Source organism: Toxorhynchites rutilus, chromosome 2 (assembly GCF_029784135.1).
Source record: "Toxorhynchites rutilus septentrionalis strain SRP chromosome 2, ASM2978413v1, whole genome shotgun sequence".
NCBI classification, from domain to species: domain Eukaryota; kingdom Metazoa; phylum Arthropoda; class Insecta; order Diptera; family Culicidae; genus Toxorhynchites; species Toxorhynchites rutilus.
Genome location: NC_073745.1, coordinates 225,188,448 through 225,205,246, shown reverse-complemented (window position 1 = coordinate 225,205,246; position 16,799 = coordinate 225,188,448). Strand labels below are relative to the sequence as shown.

Sequence of the window (16,799 nt, the reverse complement as noted above, 5' to 3'; positions counted from 1 at the left end):
TGTATTGCGTCGCTCGCAGGGCAGATTTAATCCCGAAAGCTTGCAGCGATCTTCGTAGCTGGGGACGCTCTGAGGATCATTCCAGGGTAATCGACGTAGAGCGAAGCTTACGGATCAATTCTTCGGATGCTGTTGTCGTAATAAGGAGTCCAATCTACGGATGAGTACTCCAAGATCGAGCGAACCAGCGAACAGTATAAAGCTTTGCGGCATTGTATATCGGTGAAATGTTTGGTGATACGAAACGTAAAACCAAGAGCTTTTGATGCCTTGGAAACATCGTATGAAGTATGTTCTTGGAGCTTGGTTTCGAATCTAAAATGATTCCAGGGTCCTTAATGTTTGCAGTTCTATTCAACGTCGATCCATGAAGCTCATAATCGAATCGTATCGTTGATCGTTTCCGAGAGAAGGAGATGACAGAGCACTTTGAAGCGTTGAGCGACATACGATTGGCTTCACACCAACCGGCAAAAATTGTTAATTGTCCTTGTAAAAACACTGCATCTTCGTAGTTCTCCACGCGCATAAAAAGTTTGAAGTCATCCGCATACGAAAGCTTCTTGCATTCTAATATGAGGTTGACATCGTTGAGGTACAGTAGGAAAATTAAAGGTCCTAGGTGGCTTCCCTGTGGAACGCCCGATGTTGCTTCGAATGGGGGTGATATAAAGTCACTTATTTTCACACACATCGTACGACCGGTCAGATAAAACTGCAGCCAGAGCAGCAACGATTCGATGCAATTTGGCAATCGTGATCTGATGGTTAAGTTTATCGAAGCCCGCTTAAAAATCAGTGCATATTACGTCGACTTGATATTTAGATTCAAGTGCTTTATATATAAATGACGTATATAGCATCATATTTGTTGAAGTTGAGCGTTTAGGGAAAAATCCATGTTGTTCTTCGACTATGTAACTTTTACATGCGTGTTGGATGAACTCGAGGACAATTACATAGAAGAGTTTGGAAATGGCACATAAGCAAGCAATTCCACGGTATTTTTTGGCAAGTTTCTTGCTCCCTTTCTTAAACACAGGAAAAACATAGGACTGTTTCCATACTTTGGGGAAGACTCCGCATTGTATAGAGCGGTTGACCAATGTTGATAACGGTGAAGACAAACTATCAGCGCAGCGTTTTAAAACAATGGATGGAATTCCATCAGGACCAGGGCAAAATGATGCTTTGATGCTTGTGGCACTCGCATTAACATAATTTTGATCAAAAAGCTCATCACATTCCATGGCTTCGAGGGAGTGACTTATTGATGCAAAGTCCGCAAACCGATAACTTTAAATAAATTTTTAAAAGGAATTTGATAGAATAGGCACCTAAGTGTAACTGTAGGATATGAAGAAAAATAATACAATTATAACCATATCATTATAATGTTTATACTATTCTTTTCATCAATTTATAGAGTGGATGGTTTGTACTGCAGCTTTTTGCGAAACCCATATAATAAGACTTTGGCATGTGTTATTGTTGTAAATTCATCTTCAAACTAGCTGACCCGGCAAACTTCGTCCCGCCCAAAATTTGTTTTTTTTTTGTTATCAATACCTTCAAACATTCACGTTTTCTTACTATGAGCAAGTTCATGGGTCCAATCGCAGAACTGTTCATTGATTGATCTTCTAATCGACCCTTTAAAATTACCTTTTATTATAAAATTCTTAGTACTTCTATCAAAACTCATCATTATAATTTCAGATTATTTTCAGACACAATTCTCGTTCAAGATTTTTCAACCACTTGCAAATAACATGTTTCTCCTTTACATGGAATAAATGTTTTATACAGAAAATATGATAGACAGCCCTAAATCGGACAATCGGAGTTCTGCTTTTATCAACACATTCGGCGATAATTTTTTATTGGTATAGATAGAAGACGATATAGGAGTGCGTTTCATCACATTAAAATCCATTTCCAGTTTCGAACAAAGATAAATTTCGCTAGCGCAAACATTAAATGGACTAACAGCACTTGTCACTATGTAATTGTAGAACATATGGGAATCTAATTTTCCGAAGTTTCCCTTTTTCCTTCAGAGTTTTCGGAAAATTTTCAATTGTCATGTTTGGTTGGAATGTTTTTGGTTGAAATATGTGTAATATGTGGGACCCCCTCTTCATTCCAGAGGAGGAAGGGGTGTCATACCGTCATAGAAACATTTCTCATACCCAAAATCCCTCACATACCAAATTGTGCTTGATTAGTTCTCGAGTTATGCAGAAGTTTGTGTTTGTGTGCCCCCTGTAATTTGTGTTTCATTTGCATGGCAGACCCCCCCCCACCCCCTTGGATAGGGGGTGGAGTGTTTAACCACCATTGAAACATTTATTGTACCCTAAAACCTCCATATGCGTAATTTGGTTCCATTTGCATGATTAGTTCCCGAGTTATGCAGAAATTTGTGTTTCATTTCTATGACAGTCCCCCCCCTCAGAAAAGGGGGAGGAGTGTTGAACCTCTTTAGAACTGTTTTTTGTCCCCCCAAAACCTCCACATGCCAAATTTTATTCAGTTTGCTTGATTAGTTCTTGAATTATGCAGAAATGTATACTTCATTCCTATGGCAGTCTCCCCCCCCCCCTCAGAGAAAGGGGAGGAGTGTCTATTCACCATGGAAACGTTTCGTTTCCCCCAAAACATTCGCATGACAAATTTGGCGCCATTGGCTTGATTAGTTTTTGAATTATGCAGAAATTTTGTCTTTCATTTGTATGGCAGCACCCTCTTAGAGAGAGGTGTGGAGTGTAGAACCCCCGTAAAAACATTTATTGCACCCTTAAACCTCCATATGCCTATTTTGGTTTCATTTGCTTGATTAATTCTCGAGTGATGCAGAAATTTGTGTTTCATTTGTATGGCAGCCCCCCCTAAAAGAGGGGTGTGGATAGTCTAACCACCATAGAATCATTTATTGCACCCTAGAACATTTGCATGCCAAATTTGGTTTCATTTGCTTGATTAATTCTCGAGTAAAGCAGAAATGTGTGCTTCATTTGTTTGGCAGCCCCCTCTTAGAGAGGGGGTTGGAGAGTCTAACCATCACAGAAACATTTATTGCACCCTAAAACCTTAATATGCCTAATTTGGTTTCATTTGCTTGATTAATTCTCGAGTAATGCAGAAGTTTGTGTTTCATTTGTATGGCAGCCCCCCGTTAGATAGGGGGAGGAGTATTTAACTACAGTAAAAACATTTATTGCACCCTAAAACCTCCACATGCCAAATTTGGTTTCATTTGCTTCAATAATTCTCGAGTAATGCAGAAATTTGTGTTTCATTTATATGGCAGCGCCCCTTAGAGAGGGAGGTGGAGAGTCTTACCACCATAGAAACAGTTATTGAACCCTAAAACCTCAATATGCCTAATTTGGTTTCATTTGCTAGATTAATTCTCGAGTAATGCAGAAATTTGTGTTTCATTTGTATGGCAGCCCCCCGTTAGAGAGGGGGGTGGAATGTCTTACCACCATACAAACATTTATTGCACCTTAAAACCTCCATGTGCCAAATTTGGTTTCATTTGCTTGATCAATTTTCGAGTAATGCAGAAATTTGTGCTTCATTTGTTTGGCAGCGCCCCCTTAGAGAGAGGGTGGAGAGTCTAACCATCATAGAAACATATCTTGCACCCTCAAACCTCAATATGCCTAATTTGGTTTCATTTGCTTGATTAATTCTCTAGTAATGAAAAAATGTGTGTTTCATTTGTATGGCAGCCCCCCCTTAGAGAGGGAGGAGGGGTCTCAAACTATCGCGAAAACCTTCCCCGGCACCGAAAATCCCTACATACCAAATTTCATGTTGATCGGTTCAGTAGTTTCCGAGTCCATAAGAATCAGACAGACAGACAGACAGACAGACAGACAGAAATCCTTTTATATATATATATATATATATATATATATATATATATATATATATATATATATATATATATATATATATATATATATATATATATAGATTAAATAAAATGTTGCTAGATCATGTAAAAGATGTCTACAAACTAAGTTTGATCATTTCATTTCATAATTTATTCAGCATGGTCAGCGAAAGTCGGGTTGTTCTGGTTTTGCGATGCCTGTCGACAGAGCTTCAATCCTGCTGCACACAGTCGAGAGAATATTATCATCAAAGCTCTACGAGAACTGCTAATACGCACGGACTCTATGGATACGCGCTTAGGAAATTACGGCGATAATCTTCGCATTATTAACAAGACGCTCTACGGTACACAGCAGCAACATAAACAAACCAACCAATCATTGGATAAATCTACATTTCTCCAAAGCATTGATCAACTCAATCTTGATGGCACTATTGATCCCATAAATCGCTCGAGATCCTGCGATGAGTCATCTTTCTTCGAAGACGAAATAAATAGCTCTGTGGCACAAAAACCTGATAGACTTGTTGTCGGAAACCGACGCGTGCAAATTTTATCGCAGCGAGAGTCTCGGACCACTCCCCAAACGACTGCATCTACACCGGCTGTGCTAATCAATAACTCGAGCAAACCATCTGTCATCGAGTCTTCGTCTTCATCCCTTGCTCATCGTGATGGTAATAAGAATCAGCCGCAATCTGTCATCTCCGGTCATCACGCCTCGCCCAGTAACAGTAGCAGTAACCACACTGGTGTTAATGTTATGCGGCGTTGCACGGGAACTTTAAGCGTTGCCAAAATTGGACAGGCCTCTGGAGAGATGGTAGCCTTTTATGTGACCCCGTTCACCCCGGATAAAAAAGAAGACGATGTTAAACAACATATTCATGACATTGCGAATGTGGACTCATCGTTAGTAAAAGTTGTGAAGCTGGTTCCTCGTGGGAAAAGTCTAGCGGACCTGTCCTTTGTGTCATTCAAAGTTACCGTCAGTAAGGCTGTGTCCAACGTGGTCGGCGATCGCTGGCACTGGCCGAAAGGAGTCACTGTTCGAGCATTTGATATGAACCAAAAAAAAGATGCTGCTTCTACTCGTCCGAAATTCTCATAGAGGTGACAAAAAGCGAACAACCGACATTCGACACCGAGGGCAACCCGGGACGCACACAAACAGGTCATATGGGCAGCCCTTATCCTCTCGACACAGTCGAGCCACATCATATCAGTTCCTGCTGCAGTCGTCCCGGCTCTGTGCTCGATGGTGGAGATAGGGCAGCCCAGCCTGCTCTGTCAGGCAAGAATTCTTCCGATAAAGAATCGTTGCTCTTTCATCCAAGTTCAGGTTTCAGCAATTCTTCACAAAACGTCTGCTATCAACAAGCTTCACTGCACATTGAGACCACCGGAGGTGTTAAGCAGTTACCGGGACGCACGTCAATAAGCACGATGGAAGCCTGTTCTATGCGCAGCACAGTTGTGACCGATCAATCAAGCAGTTCATCTCTGCAATCAAATCGACTCAGTTCCAGTCTACGCAGTCGTCCCGGTCATGTGTCTGCTGCTACGGAAGAGGTCTTCCAGCCTGCTTTTCAAGGCAAGATCATATCCACTTCGAACAATACGCTTCCTGATTCATCCGTCGTTCACAGATTTCCAACAGTATCTGACCAGAATACACGAAACGCGCAACATAATGACGATTTCTACAACAGGAGAAGCATAACGGTTTTCTATCAGAATGTGAGAGGACTTCGTACCAAAATTGATGACCTGTTTCTGGCTGCATCGAATACGGAGTATGATGTTATTGTTCTCACCGAAACATGGTTGAATGATGATATCCACTCTGCCCAACTATTTGGTGACAACTATACGGTGTTTCGAAACGATCGTGACTCAATTATGACAGGAAAAAAAAAGAGGAGGCGGCGTACTCATTGCGGTATCGAAGAAGTTTAGCTCTTCAAAAACAGTGGCGCAAGTTAGCGATTTAGTGGAGCATCTTTGGGTGAATATACATGGACCAGACAGTATTATTATTGTTGGAGCGGTTTATTTGGCGCCAGAGCTTGCGGGTAATGCTGACATCCTCGAAAAACATCTTGAATCCGTTTCCAGTATCACTGAATCTTTGAAACCGAGTGATTCTCATATTCTTCTTGGAGATTAAAATCAACCTCACCTTGTCTGGTCGAGTTCCACTACTGGATTTCTGTATGCTGATCCTTTAGAGTCCAGATTTTCAACATCTAGCGCGTATCTCGTCGATGGAATGTCTACTATGAACTTGAAACCATTTGTTGACGTCAAAAATAACAGAGGCCGTACATTGGATCTGATATTCATTAACGCAGAGGCTGTCTCCAAATGCACTGTGACAGAGGCTCCCGAACCTCTCATTAAAGCTGACGTGTTTCATCCTGCTGTTGTCGCTAGAATACATTTCCCAGAGCCTGTGAGTTACGATGATTCCATAGATGATGTGAGATTGGACTTTCCCAAAGCAAATTTCGATTGGATCCAGCTTCTTGATAACAATATTGACGTGGCTGTCTCCATATTCACCAACATGCTTGTACAATTATTTCGCCGCTTTGTGCCCCCTAGGCGCCACCGAAGTAAACCCCCATGGTCGAATCACCAGCTGCGCGAACTGAAACGCCAGAGAGCGGCTGCTCTGAGAAGATATACTATTCACCGGAATCCAATAGAAAAACAACAGTTTAATGCTGCCAGTCGAAGATACCGCACTCAAAACCGGCTACTCTACTCAAGGTACGTAAAACGCAGAGAATGATCTCAAACGAAACCCTAAATGTTTTTGGGCTTTTATGAATGAAAAACGCAAAACGAGCGGTCTTCCAAAATCTATGTTTCTTGATGATAGAGTAGCTGAGTCTCGTATGGGAATTTGCGATCTGTTCGCTAAGCATTTCTCCAGCGTGTTTAAAGCGAATTTCATCACGGATCAAGCCATGGGCCTGGCACTAGAAAATGTACCCAGAAACGTAATTGAGATAGGAAATTTCACATTTACTGAGCAAAGCGTTCTTGACGCGATTCGCAGATTGAAATCTTCCTCGGCCGTTGGACCTGATGGAATTCCACCGATCGTTTTTAAAAAGTGTGTTGAGGCTATTGCTGCTCCGTTGTCAATCATCATCAACAAGTCACTATAAGAGGGGAAGTTTCCGGAGAAATGGAAAGCATCAGTGATGTTTCCTATCCATAAAAAAGGTGATAAACGTGACGTGTCTACGTATCGTGGCATAACCTCTCTATGCGCTGGGTCTAAGCTATTCGAGATACTTGTTGGTGGCGTGCTTTTCAATGCCGTCAAATCATACATCTCGCCTGATCAACATGGTTTCTTCAAAGGAAGGTCGATTAACACGAATCTGGTGGATTTTTCATCGTATTGCGTCAGGGCAATTGAGAATGGTGCACAAATCGACACTGTTTACACTGACCTGAAGGCTGCCTTTGACCGTGTGAATCATCAATTGCTGATTGCTAAGCTGAAGCGATTAGGTGCTTGTTCACACTTCAGTGGATGGCTGAGTTCCTACTTAGTCAACAGGCCACTCACCGTGAAGCTCGGATCATCGCAGTCCTATACATTTACGAATTGTTCTGGAGTTCCACAAGGAAGCAACCTGGGACCGTTATTGTTTTCGATATTTTTCAATGATGTGTGCTTGCTCATCCCACCAGGTTGTCGAATTCTGTATGCGGATGATCTCAAGCTCTACTTAACAGTTAGATCCACCGAGGATTGTAAGGAACTGCAGCGACTTATTAATCAATTTGAAAGCTGGTGTTGTTGTAATCGTCTGACCATTAGCGTCCAGAAATGTTTTGTCATCACCTTCACACGAAAAAAATCTCCAATTCACTGGGTTTACGACATTGGTGGATGCCAGATCGAGAGAGCCAGCGTTGTAAAGGACCTTGGAGTTCATCTCGATTTACAGCTCACATTCAGAGATCATTACTCTAACATAATTAATAAGGCGAACAGGAACTTAGGTTTCATAATGAGAGCTGCAAACAACTTTCGAGATCCTTCCTTACTGTCTCCGATCGCTTTACTACGCCCTTGTTCGATCTGTCCTGGAGACGGCTTCAGTGGTATGGAGTCCATATGCGCACGTGTGGATAAAAAGAATTGAAGCTGTTCAATCTCGATTCATTAAATTTGCATTGAGATTTCTACCATGGACTAACTCGGCTGACCTACCACCGTATAAGGACCGTTGCCGTCTGCTTGGGATAGAAACTCTGCATCAAAGACGTAGCTCGGCAAAAGCTTTATTTGTCGCCAAAGTACTACTGGGACATACGGACTCCTCCCACATTCTTGAACAGTTTAATTTAAACGTACCGACTGTGGTCCTACGATCAAGGGAATTTCTGCGACTAGAATTCAGACGAACCGAGTACGGAAGAAATGAACCGATTGTATCGATGTGTCGTGAATTTAATTATGTGTTTCATTTGTTTGATTTCTGTTGTTCCGTGGATGAATTTAAGTACCGTTTGAAACGTCTCAACTTGACAACTTGATGTTTTATGTTTTCGATTATTTATTTACATTTAATTATAATTTCATATTCATGTAGACTGTAAGTCAGATGGATCAAATAAAATAATAATAATAATAATTTATACGCAAGTTGGGCTCCGCAAGAACCCCAGAAAAGTCGCAAGTGCAGAAATATCTCAAGAAACATAAAAAATAGAGAAAGAGATTTTAAATATAATTATGTAGTTTTTTTAAACTCGTCTCTCTCAAAGGTTGGTGCATAAAAATCAAATTCGTTTCAAAGAATTTATGATATAACTAGTGCTTATTCAAATAAAGTGTTCATTTTTCTACTAAAACTAGATTTTAAATTTGGTTCTCTGGTGCATAACCTCATGGAATGGGTCAATACCAGAATGGAAAAAAAACACATTGTGCACCGTGAGATTTCTCTATGAAGAGAAAACTGGAGGTCATGCGCAAAGCGATTAAAAATATCACGCAGATGAAAAATAAGTGAAATACAATAAATGAAATCATGAACAGAAAAAAGTGTTGACGTTATTTTCATGAAAGTAGAGACAAAAGTTAGCACGTTAAGTTAGCAAGTTAGCAAGTGCTCATCGAAACTCGAAATATATGTAACTGATGTTTGACCATGTTTGATTCTATGCCAATCTTAGAAGAAATCGATACAATTTGCATCGATTCCGAATTGTCATAATCTGTAAAGCTTTTCCGTATAGAGTCGTCGAACTCATATTAGAGTGGGTGAATTTGCTTTGCGTGTACAGCTCTGATCAGGCGGAATATTTTCCGAGGTATAAGCAGATCTAGTAACACTCTGCCACATATCGGTGCTCCATGGATCAAGCTCGGATTTTCCTAGCGCTGATCCCATTTTTACCCCACGTCATCTCGTCAACAGCTCAAACGACAACAGAGCTAGACAGTGCCAAACGCCAACACGCATCGTCTGTTCGTCTGGCAAAATAAACCGCGGCGCCAAATCGGAACGGCGCGCTCCAAACGTACCCCTGATTATTGTTATGACTATCTCATAATCTCCCGCGCAGGCAGATGAGAGAGGGATTCCCATTTCAAATGTGTCATGGCACCGACGACGGTGCCATTTTGTTCCCGTTTTTCTAGGTTAATGTTAAAATTCTACGCTGAAGTTTGATTGATCTTCCTGGCTCCAGCCGGCGGAGATGCAGTCAGCGGTTCAAGAGTCTCCAGATCCCAGCTTGAAGATATGGACCACAGCGAAACCGATCGCAGATTTTCGCTTTCGTTCGGACAGATGGATGATATGTGCGCAAAGTGTGCCCGAAGGATGAATGGAAAGGGCGCAATCAATCGCTTGTTTGACAAGTCGTTGACCGACTAATGATCGCTTGAACGCTCCGTCCTAGATATTCGAAGGTTACTGCGATGACGCTGAAGTTTTCCACAATCAGTCTATAGGGAAGACTGAACAAAAGTGTGAATTTCACCGACTACATGTGAACACTTATACAAGTTCCTAGGGCGAGTCATTCAATGTTTTGCCACGAATGAGCAACTCGAATCCAGTAATCAACAGACGGTGGAGGCGCGTTTGCATCGTGCAACGATCAATTTGCGCTGAAGTGACGTTGATTTTAATTTGTAATTTGCTGCATTGCATGGAATTATGAAACCGCCGGCGTGAAAAAAAGCCTATTTCAAGCCTATTTCAATATCTCAAGGAGATATTTCAAGAGACAACGACGACGCCTTCAGCAGCCACCTAGGGAGGGGCAGAGGAAAAGGGCGCCCGATGAGGTAATAATTGCCAGTAAGTAGGGAAAGGGACCAAGGTCGGAGCCGCCGACGCCTGACGCTGGCTGGAGTGGGCTGTGAACTAGATGTTCATTACTGTCAATACAACGGGAGTTGGGAAACGGGTTTTCTATCAAATTCAGATTTTCCTTAGATGGCGCTGCACATGTAAAAGTCGTTAAAAGTAACCGTTTCGGTGGGGTGTTTCGGATTAAAATGTCACGACAGTCGACGAGTCGGCGATGTGGGTTACATGTTAACAACTAGTGGGAAAAAACTGCAACGCGTGGGATGCAGACAGCCGGTTCTGTCTCGAGCCATTCGGGGGTGACCTTTTTCCCGAAGGCGGTGGCTCGGCAAGGGACGACTGATGGATTGCTGAATTGGTTCGCTTACCGAGGTGATAATGAAAGCGAGAAGTTTGGCTGCCGTTCGTTGACTCACCTGAAAAAAAAGAGAAGTAATAAAAGTCGTGATCAGTATTTATGGTTTGTAAATTAATGCAAGCGTGGAACGGAATTTCGTGTAATGCGAAAAAAAATGCAAGGACACCTGAATAGGCACCACAACCGGGGGCGTTGATGTGGTGCTTTTAAGATATGGTTCAACCAACTCGTGAGATAATCGAGTGAGTGTGAGGGGGCAGAATACCTTACAATGCTTACATTAGTATCAAGTGTTATTTAATAAAACACTTTTCAACCAGAAGATCGAAACAGAAAGAAGTGTTACACCTCGGATAAAGTATTATCAGTAGTGATCTATAGTAATGAAAAGGCGAATTGAACCTTTGCCTACCCGTCGAAACTAATTTGTCAAATTGTCGAAATGGCGACCACTGGGGCCCAACGTGATTGGATATTAGTTTCTTCACACAAACTCGCCTAAAGATACGTATAAATTCACTTTTTCTCTTCCGTCGCAAAACAATTTATGTTTTCTCTCTCAGTCTCGCTGCAGATGACCGTAACCGAAAAACGATAATTTATTTTGCCGCATGTAAATTAACGCGGCCCTTGCTTGGTCCCGGGAACCACCGTTTGGTACTACACCCAGGCCACGCTGATTAAAGTACGAATAAATTTTGATTTTCAGCCGAAAGAAGCGGCAGAAAAGGCAAAAACTTCTGCAAAATAACAATTTGGGTTTGAATCGAAGAATAAAAAGTCCATTTTCGCATGTACCGCGCAATGATAAATGCAGGTGTAATGAAGGGGTTCTTCTTTGGGGCGCTCGAGGAAGCGATTCAAAATTTACGACCTGTTGCATTCGGGCTTCATTTAATCCCATTTATATCTTCCGAGAAGACGAGGCGCGATTAATAACGCGGCGTAATGGTGACAGTATAAAAACTGTGACAACTTAATTTAGGTACCGTTATCCGGAATATTATGGACCTGGCGGAACCCTTCCGGGGGTTTTAAGATATTCATCAACGACTGTGTCAAGATTATTGTTATGTTTTTGATTACACATTGCAAGCGAGTGGAAGTTTTATCCGTGTCGATAATAAATACATACCCCGAGTGTTACATTTGCGGTTTCCTGTGTCAAGTGGCACTACCCTTTAACGATTTCTGCAACTGTTTCGGCGATGATTATAATTATGATTATAAATAACGTTTGAAAAGTTTTCTATAATTGATGGTTTCCATCGAGTTTGGGATCGATTCGAGACTTCTACTTTTGACTGTTATGGAACCAAACAACCCCCTCTTAGGTTTGTTCATCCTTTGTTCCCGAATCACACTCGTAAGAACTCGCGGAACTGCAACAAGAGAAGTAAATTCCGACAATCTTAAATTGGAGGTTGTCGATTAACGTCTTGACTCACTCACAGCTCAATCCAGAAGAACTAGTGACTCGTCGTGTATCCACCATCAGGACTCTTCGCCCCGTCATTGCTGTCGTTTACGGGCTTTCGCCGATGAGAGCCATTTCACAAATGACAGCTGATATAGGGATAGGACTGTGAACTTTAAGTTAGGGAATGTAGGGATAAGGAGATGGATCGAGAACAGTGAGATTTGGCTTACCATCACTGTTATGATCGATCACTTCCCCGTTATCCTTATAGATTGTGTTCCTAGCGTCGGGATACAACAGTCTGAGCAAGTGACGTGCTAATAATCATCTCACCGATTCAGCTCTCTCAGAATCGTTACATCCTTCATCCTGGATTTTATATTGCGAACGAAATCAAACCGCGGTGTGACATCAAGAGTATCAAGAAAACCGCTGTGTGTGACATCAACATTAAGGAAGACTGTTGACCGCTCGCTGGCTGAAACGAGACCGTGTGACAGAATTTGCGAATGACTACATTTATACCCTTGCATTTCGAGTGAACGATTTAAGCGCAGAGCAAATGTCAGGGAAAATGAATACGATTACAATGTATGTTACCTTAACCCTAAGGCCGTGGAAACTAGGCAACGAATCAACTCCAACCTCAGAGAACATAATCCTTACATGGGGAATAACACATATTCACCATTGATAACAAAGTAACTATTGAAACAGCTGAAAAAGAGATGGCAATATAGTTGCCACTGCTTGTTAACCCCAAAAACACTGTTTGCCGTTGACTTGTAAATTCACTTTATTGCGCTTTTGGTTAGGCAAAAATCAAACAATATTTCCAGTGCAGCGAAAAAAAATTTTTTTTATGGAGTTTCAAAGAGAAAAAAATGAATTTTTCGTCAAATACACCATTTATTTATTGGAAAAACTGCATGATATTACACAGTAGATACTGAATGTTTACAGTGTAAAAGTTATCAACTTGTTGCATTTTCAACGAAATTGATACATAATTGTCTGCCGGTGCTCTAAAATAATGGTTTTGTTACATAAAAATTACTCCAAAATTAATATCGTACAGTTTTAGCGACTCAAAAAAAAAATAGATTATTCCCAGATACCTTTAGAAGTTCTTGGTTAAGTCAAATATTGAAATAATATTCCACGGCCTTACAAAGATTTAAATTATTTACTGATTAAGGAATCGTAGTGTAAAGCATATTGAAAACAAATCTTAGGCAATTTTGATTCGATACAAATAATCAAAATCCGTTCACAGACAAAATTGATTTCAATTTCAATTCATATTTATTATTATATATTATTGATTTTATTATTTATTTTTAGTGATAGACAGAAGATTTGGTATTCTTTGCAGCCGTGAATTAACTATCATTTAATTGTTTATTTGTTAATTTGTTTATTTATTTATATTCATCCGACATTTTCTGTCTTATTCAATTGAGGGGCTTAGAATGAAAGGGGTGTAAGTGATTTAATCGATTTCTCTACATCGACTCTCTCTTTTGGTCATAGCTTAGCTGCAACTAACTAAACTTAACTAAAGAAAAAGTTGATGAAGAGAAATCGATCAAGTCAGTTACACCCCTTGCATTGTATGCCCCTCAATTATAATGGAGAAAGGCCATAAAGAGAACGCCTAAAAACCCCACATCCTTTCATAAACAATATATAGAGTAATGCAGAAATTTGTGTTTTATTTGTATGGCAGCCACCCCTAAGAGAGGGAGAGGGGTATCTAACCACCATAGAAACATTCATTGCACCCTAAAGTTTCCATATGCCTAATTTGGTTTAATTTGCTTGATCAATTCTCGGGTAATGCAAAAATTTGTGTTTCATTTGTACGGCAGCCCCCTCTAAGAGAGGGGGAAGGAGTATCTTAACACCATAGAAACATTTATTGCATCCTAAAACCTCCACATGCCAAATTTGGTTTCATTTGCTTGATTAATTCTCGAGTAATGCAGAAATTTGTGTTTCATTTGTATGGCAGCCCCCCCTTTGAGTGGGGGAAGGACTGTCTAACCATCATAGAAACATTTATTGCACCCTGAAACTTTCACATGCCAACTTTGGTTTCGTTTGATTGATTAATTTCCGAGTAATGCAAAAAATTGTGTTTCATTTGTATGACAGCCCCCTCTAAGAGAGGGGGTAGGAGTATCTTATCACCATAGAAACATTTATTGCATCCTAAAACCTCCACATGCCAAATTTGGTTTCATTTGCTCGATTAATTCTCGAGTAATGCAGAAATTTGTGTTTCATTTGTATGGCAGCCCCCACTTTGAGTGGGGGAAGGACTGTCTAACCATCATAGAAACATTTATTGTACCCTATAACTTTCACATGCCAACTTTGGTTTCGTTTGCTTGGTTAATTTCCGAGTAATGCAGAAATTTGTGTTTCATTTGTATGGCAGCCCCCCCTTAGAGAGGGGGGAGGGGTCTCAAAATATCACGAAAACCTTCCCCGGCCCCAAAAACCCCTATATACCAATTTTCATGTCGATCGGTTCAGTAGTTTCCGAGTCTATAAGAATCAGACAGACAGACAGACATCACTCCATTTATATATATATATATATATATATATATATATATATATATATATATATATATATATATATATATATATATATATATATATATATATATATATATATATATATATATATATATATATATATATATATATATATATTATGGACTCGGAAACTACTGAACCGATCGACATGAAAATTGGTATTGGTATGTACTCCTCCCCCTCTCTTAGGGGGGGCTGCCATACAAATGAAACACAAATTTCTATATTACTCGAGAATTAATCAAGTAAATGCAACCATGACTTCTGCATGACTCGCAAACTAATCAAGGAAATAGCAAATTTTGCATGGGAAGGTTTTAGGGGACACAAAACGTGTCTATGGCGAATAGACACTCCTTCCGTCTCGCTAAGGGGGGAGGGGGCTGCCATACAAATTAACCATACATTTCCGCATAATTCAAGAACTAATCAAGCGAACGAAACCAAATTTGGCATGTGGAGGTTTTAGGATGCAATAAATGTTTCTATGGTGGTTCGACACTCCGCCTCACTCTCTAAGGGTTCTCCCCCCTCTCTAAGGAGAGAAGAGGGGAGGAGTCTGTTTTTATTCTATCATATTTTATGTCAAATATTTATTCCATGTAACGGAGAAACATGTTATTTGCAAGTGGATGAAAAGTCTTGCACGAGAATTTTGTCTGAAAATAATCTGATATTATAATGATGAGTTTTGTTAGAAGTACTAGGAATTTTTTAGTAAAAGGTAAATTCAACGGGGGCGTTTAGAAGATCAATCAATGAACAGTTCTGTGATTGGACTCATGAACTTGCGCTTAGTAAGAAAATGTTTGAAGGTATTGATAACAAAAAAACATATTTTGGGCGGAACGAAGTTTGCCGGGTCAGCTAGTAACATAAAAAAAATAACAAAAATGACATACGAGGGCAGTCCGATAAGTACTTAGCCTACAAAAAAAAGAATTAGAAAAGTGGCGATTTATTTCTCAATATAGTCTCCTTCTGGCTCGAAACACTTGACTTCTTTAAAACATCTGAAAAATACGTTTTCTCGAGGTCTGCAAAGTAGGCCTCCGTTGCGGCGATGACCTCCTCATTCGAGTCAAATTTCTGCCCGGCGAGTTACTTTTTCAAGTTTCGCAAAAATGTAGCACGGGACCAAATCTGGAGAATACGGTGGATGGGGCAGCAGCTCGTAGTGCAATTCGATTTGGCCGTGGCGACGGCGGAATTTCCATTTTTTCTTTTCTTTTAAACTCCGCGGACACGCCCGCTTCCACACACGGTCAAAACAAAACTACGAGTCAGATTCGGCTGAAATTTGGACAATAGCCGTTTACGAGAATGTACTACACGATAAGTAATCTCTCTTGCGATACTGACACCATCAGGTGATGAGGCTAAGTACTTATTGGACCGCTCTCGTAAAATAAGCATCAATTTTAGTCAGATCGTAAAAAAATAACTGACTGGGAACTGGGCCTTGAAGTCTGTGTTTGTATGCGGATATAGTAGAGCCAAAATCGAAGTGGATGAAGACTTCGTTGAAACTTGCTGACTTGAAACGCACAGGGTCATGGACGCCGTACAAAATGTTTTGGGGTTCAAGCAGCAAAAAGTTCCGTTGGCGAAGCATTCGTTCAGGAGCGTAGATGTTAAGCTGTCTCAATGATTCCAGTGCATTCACTTCACCGTTTCGCATTTTTACAACAAACACAGCTTGATCAATGCTTCTTCTCTGCTCCAGTGTCTGCAGTTCCAGCAATCTACATCGATCTCATATCGGGGAAGGTTCATCGGATCTCGCCACGGAATACGTCGGAGGGCATATCTCACGAATTTCCGCTGTATTGCTCCGATTCTAGAAGTCCATGTTGTCCGATATGGGCACCAAACTAAAGAATTGGATTCCAAAACCGATCGCACCAGAGAGCAGATAGAGACCGGTGGCAAAGTGGGTCATTAAACTCTCGGGATATTTCAACATGAATCCCACCTGTCGGTTGGTTTTAGAGATCATGTCCTCGTAGTGTAATCGAAATGTAAATATTGAGTCTATTAATATGCCAAGATCACGAACTTGAGAAACACGATCGAAGGATTGTCCGTCGATTGCGTAGTCGTATGCTATTGGATTGAGCTTGCGGTGAAACGTGATAACGTTACATT

The 16,799-nt window shown here is 40.7% G+C and overlaps 1 protein-coding gene across 1 annotated transcript in view; it reads right to left on the bottom strand.

Moving 5' to 3' along the window:
- The window catches only part of LOC129764351 (uncharacterized), a 283,887-nt gene that overhangs the window by 223,087 nt on the left and 44,001 nt on the right, over positions 1-16,799 (bottom strand). Inside the window, exon 2 of the mRNA XM_055763339.1 lies at positions 10,635-10,682. Coding sequence (XP_055619314.1) covers positions 10,635-10,682 — 48 coding nt within the window. The remainder of the gene's footprint in view (positions 1-10,634; positions 10,683-16,799) is intronic.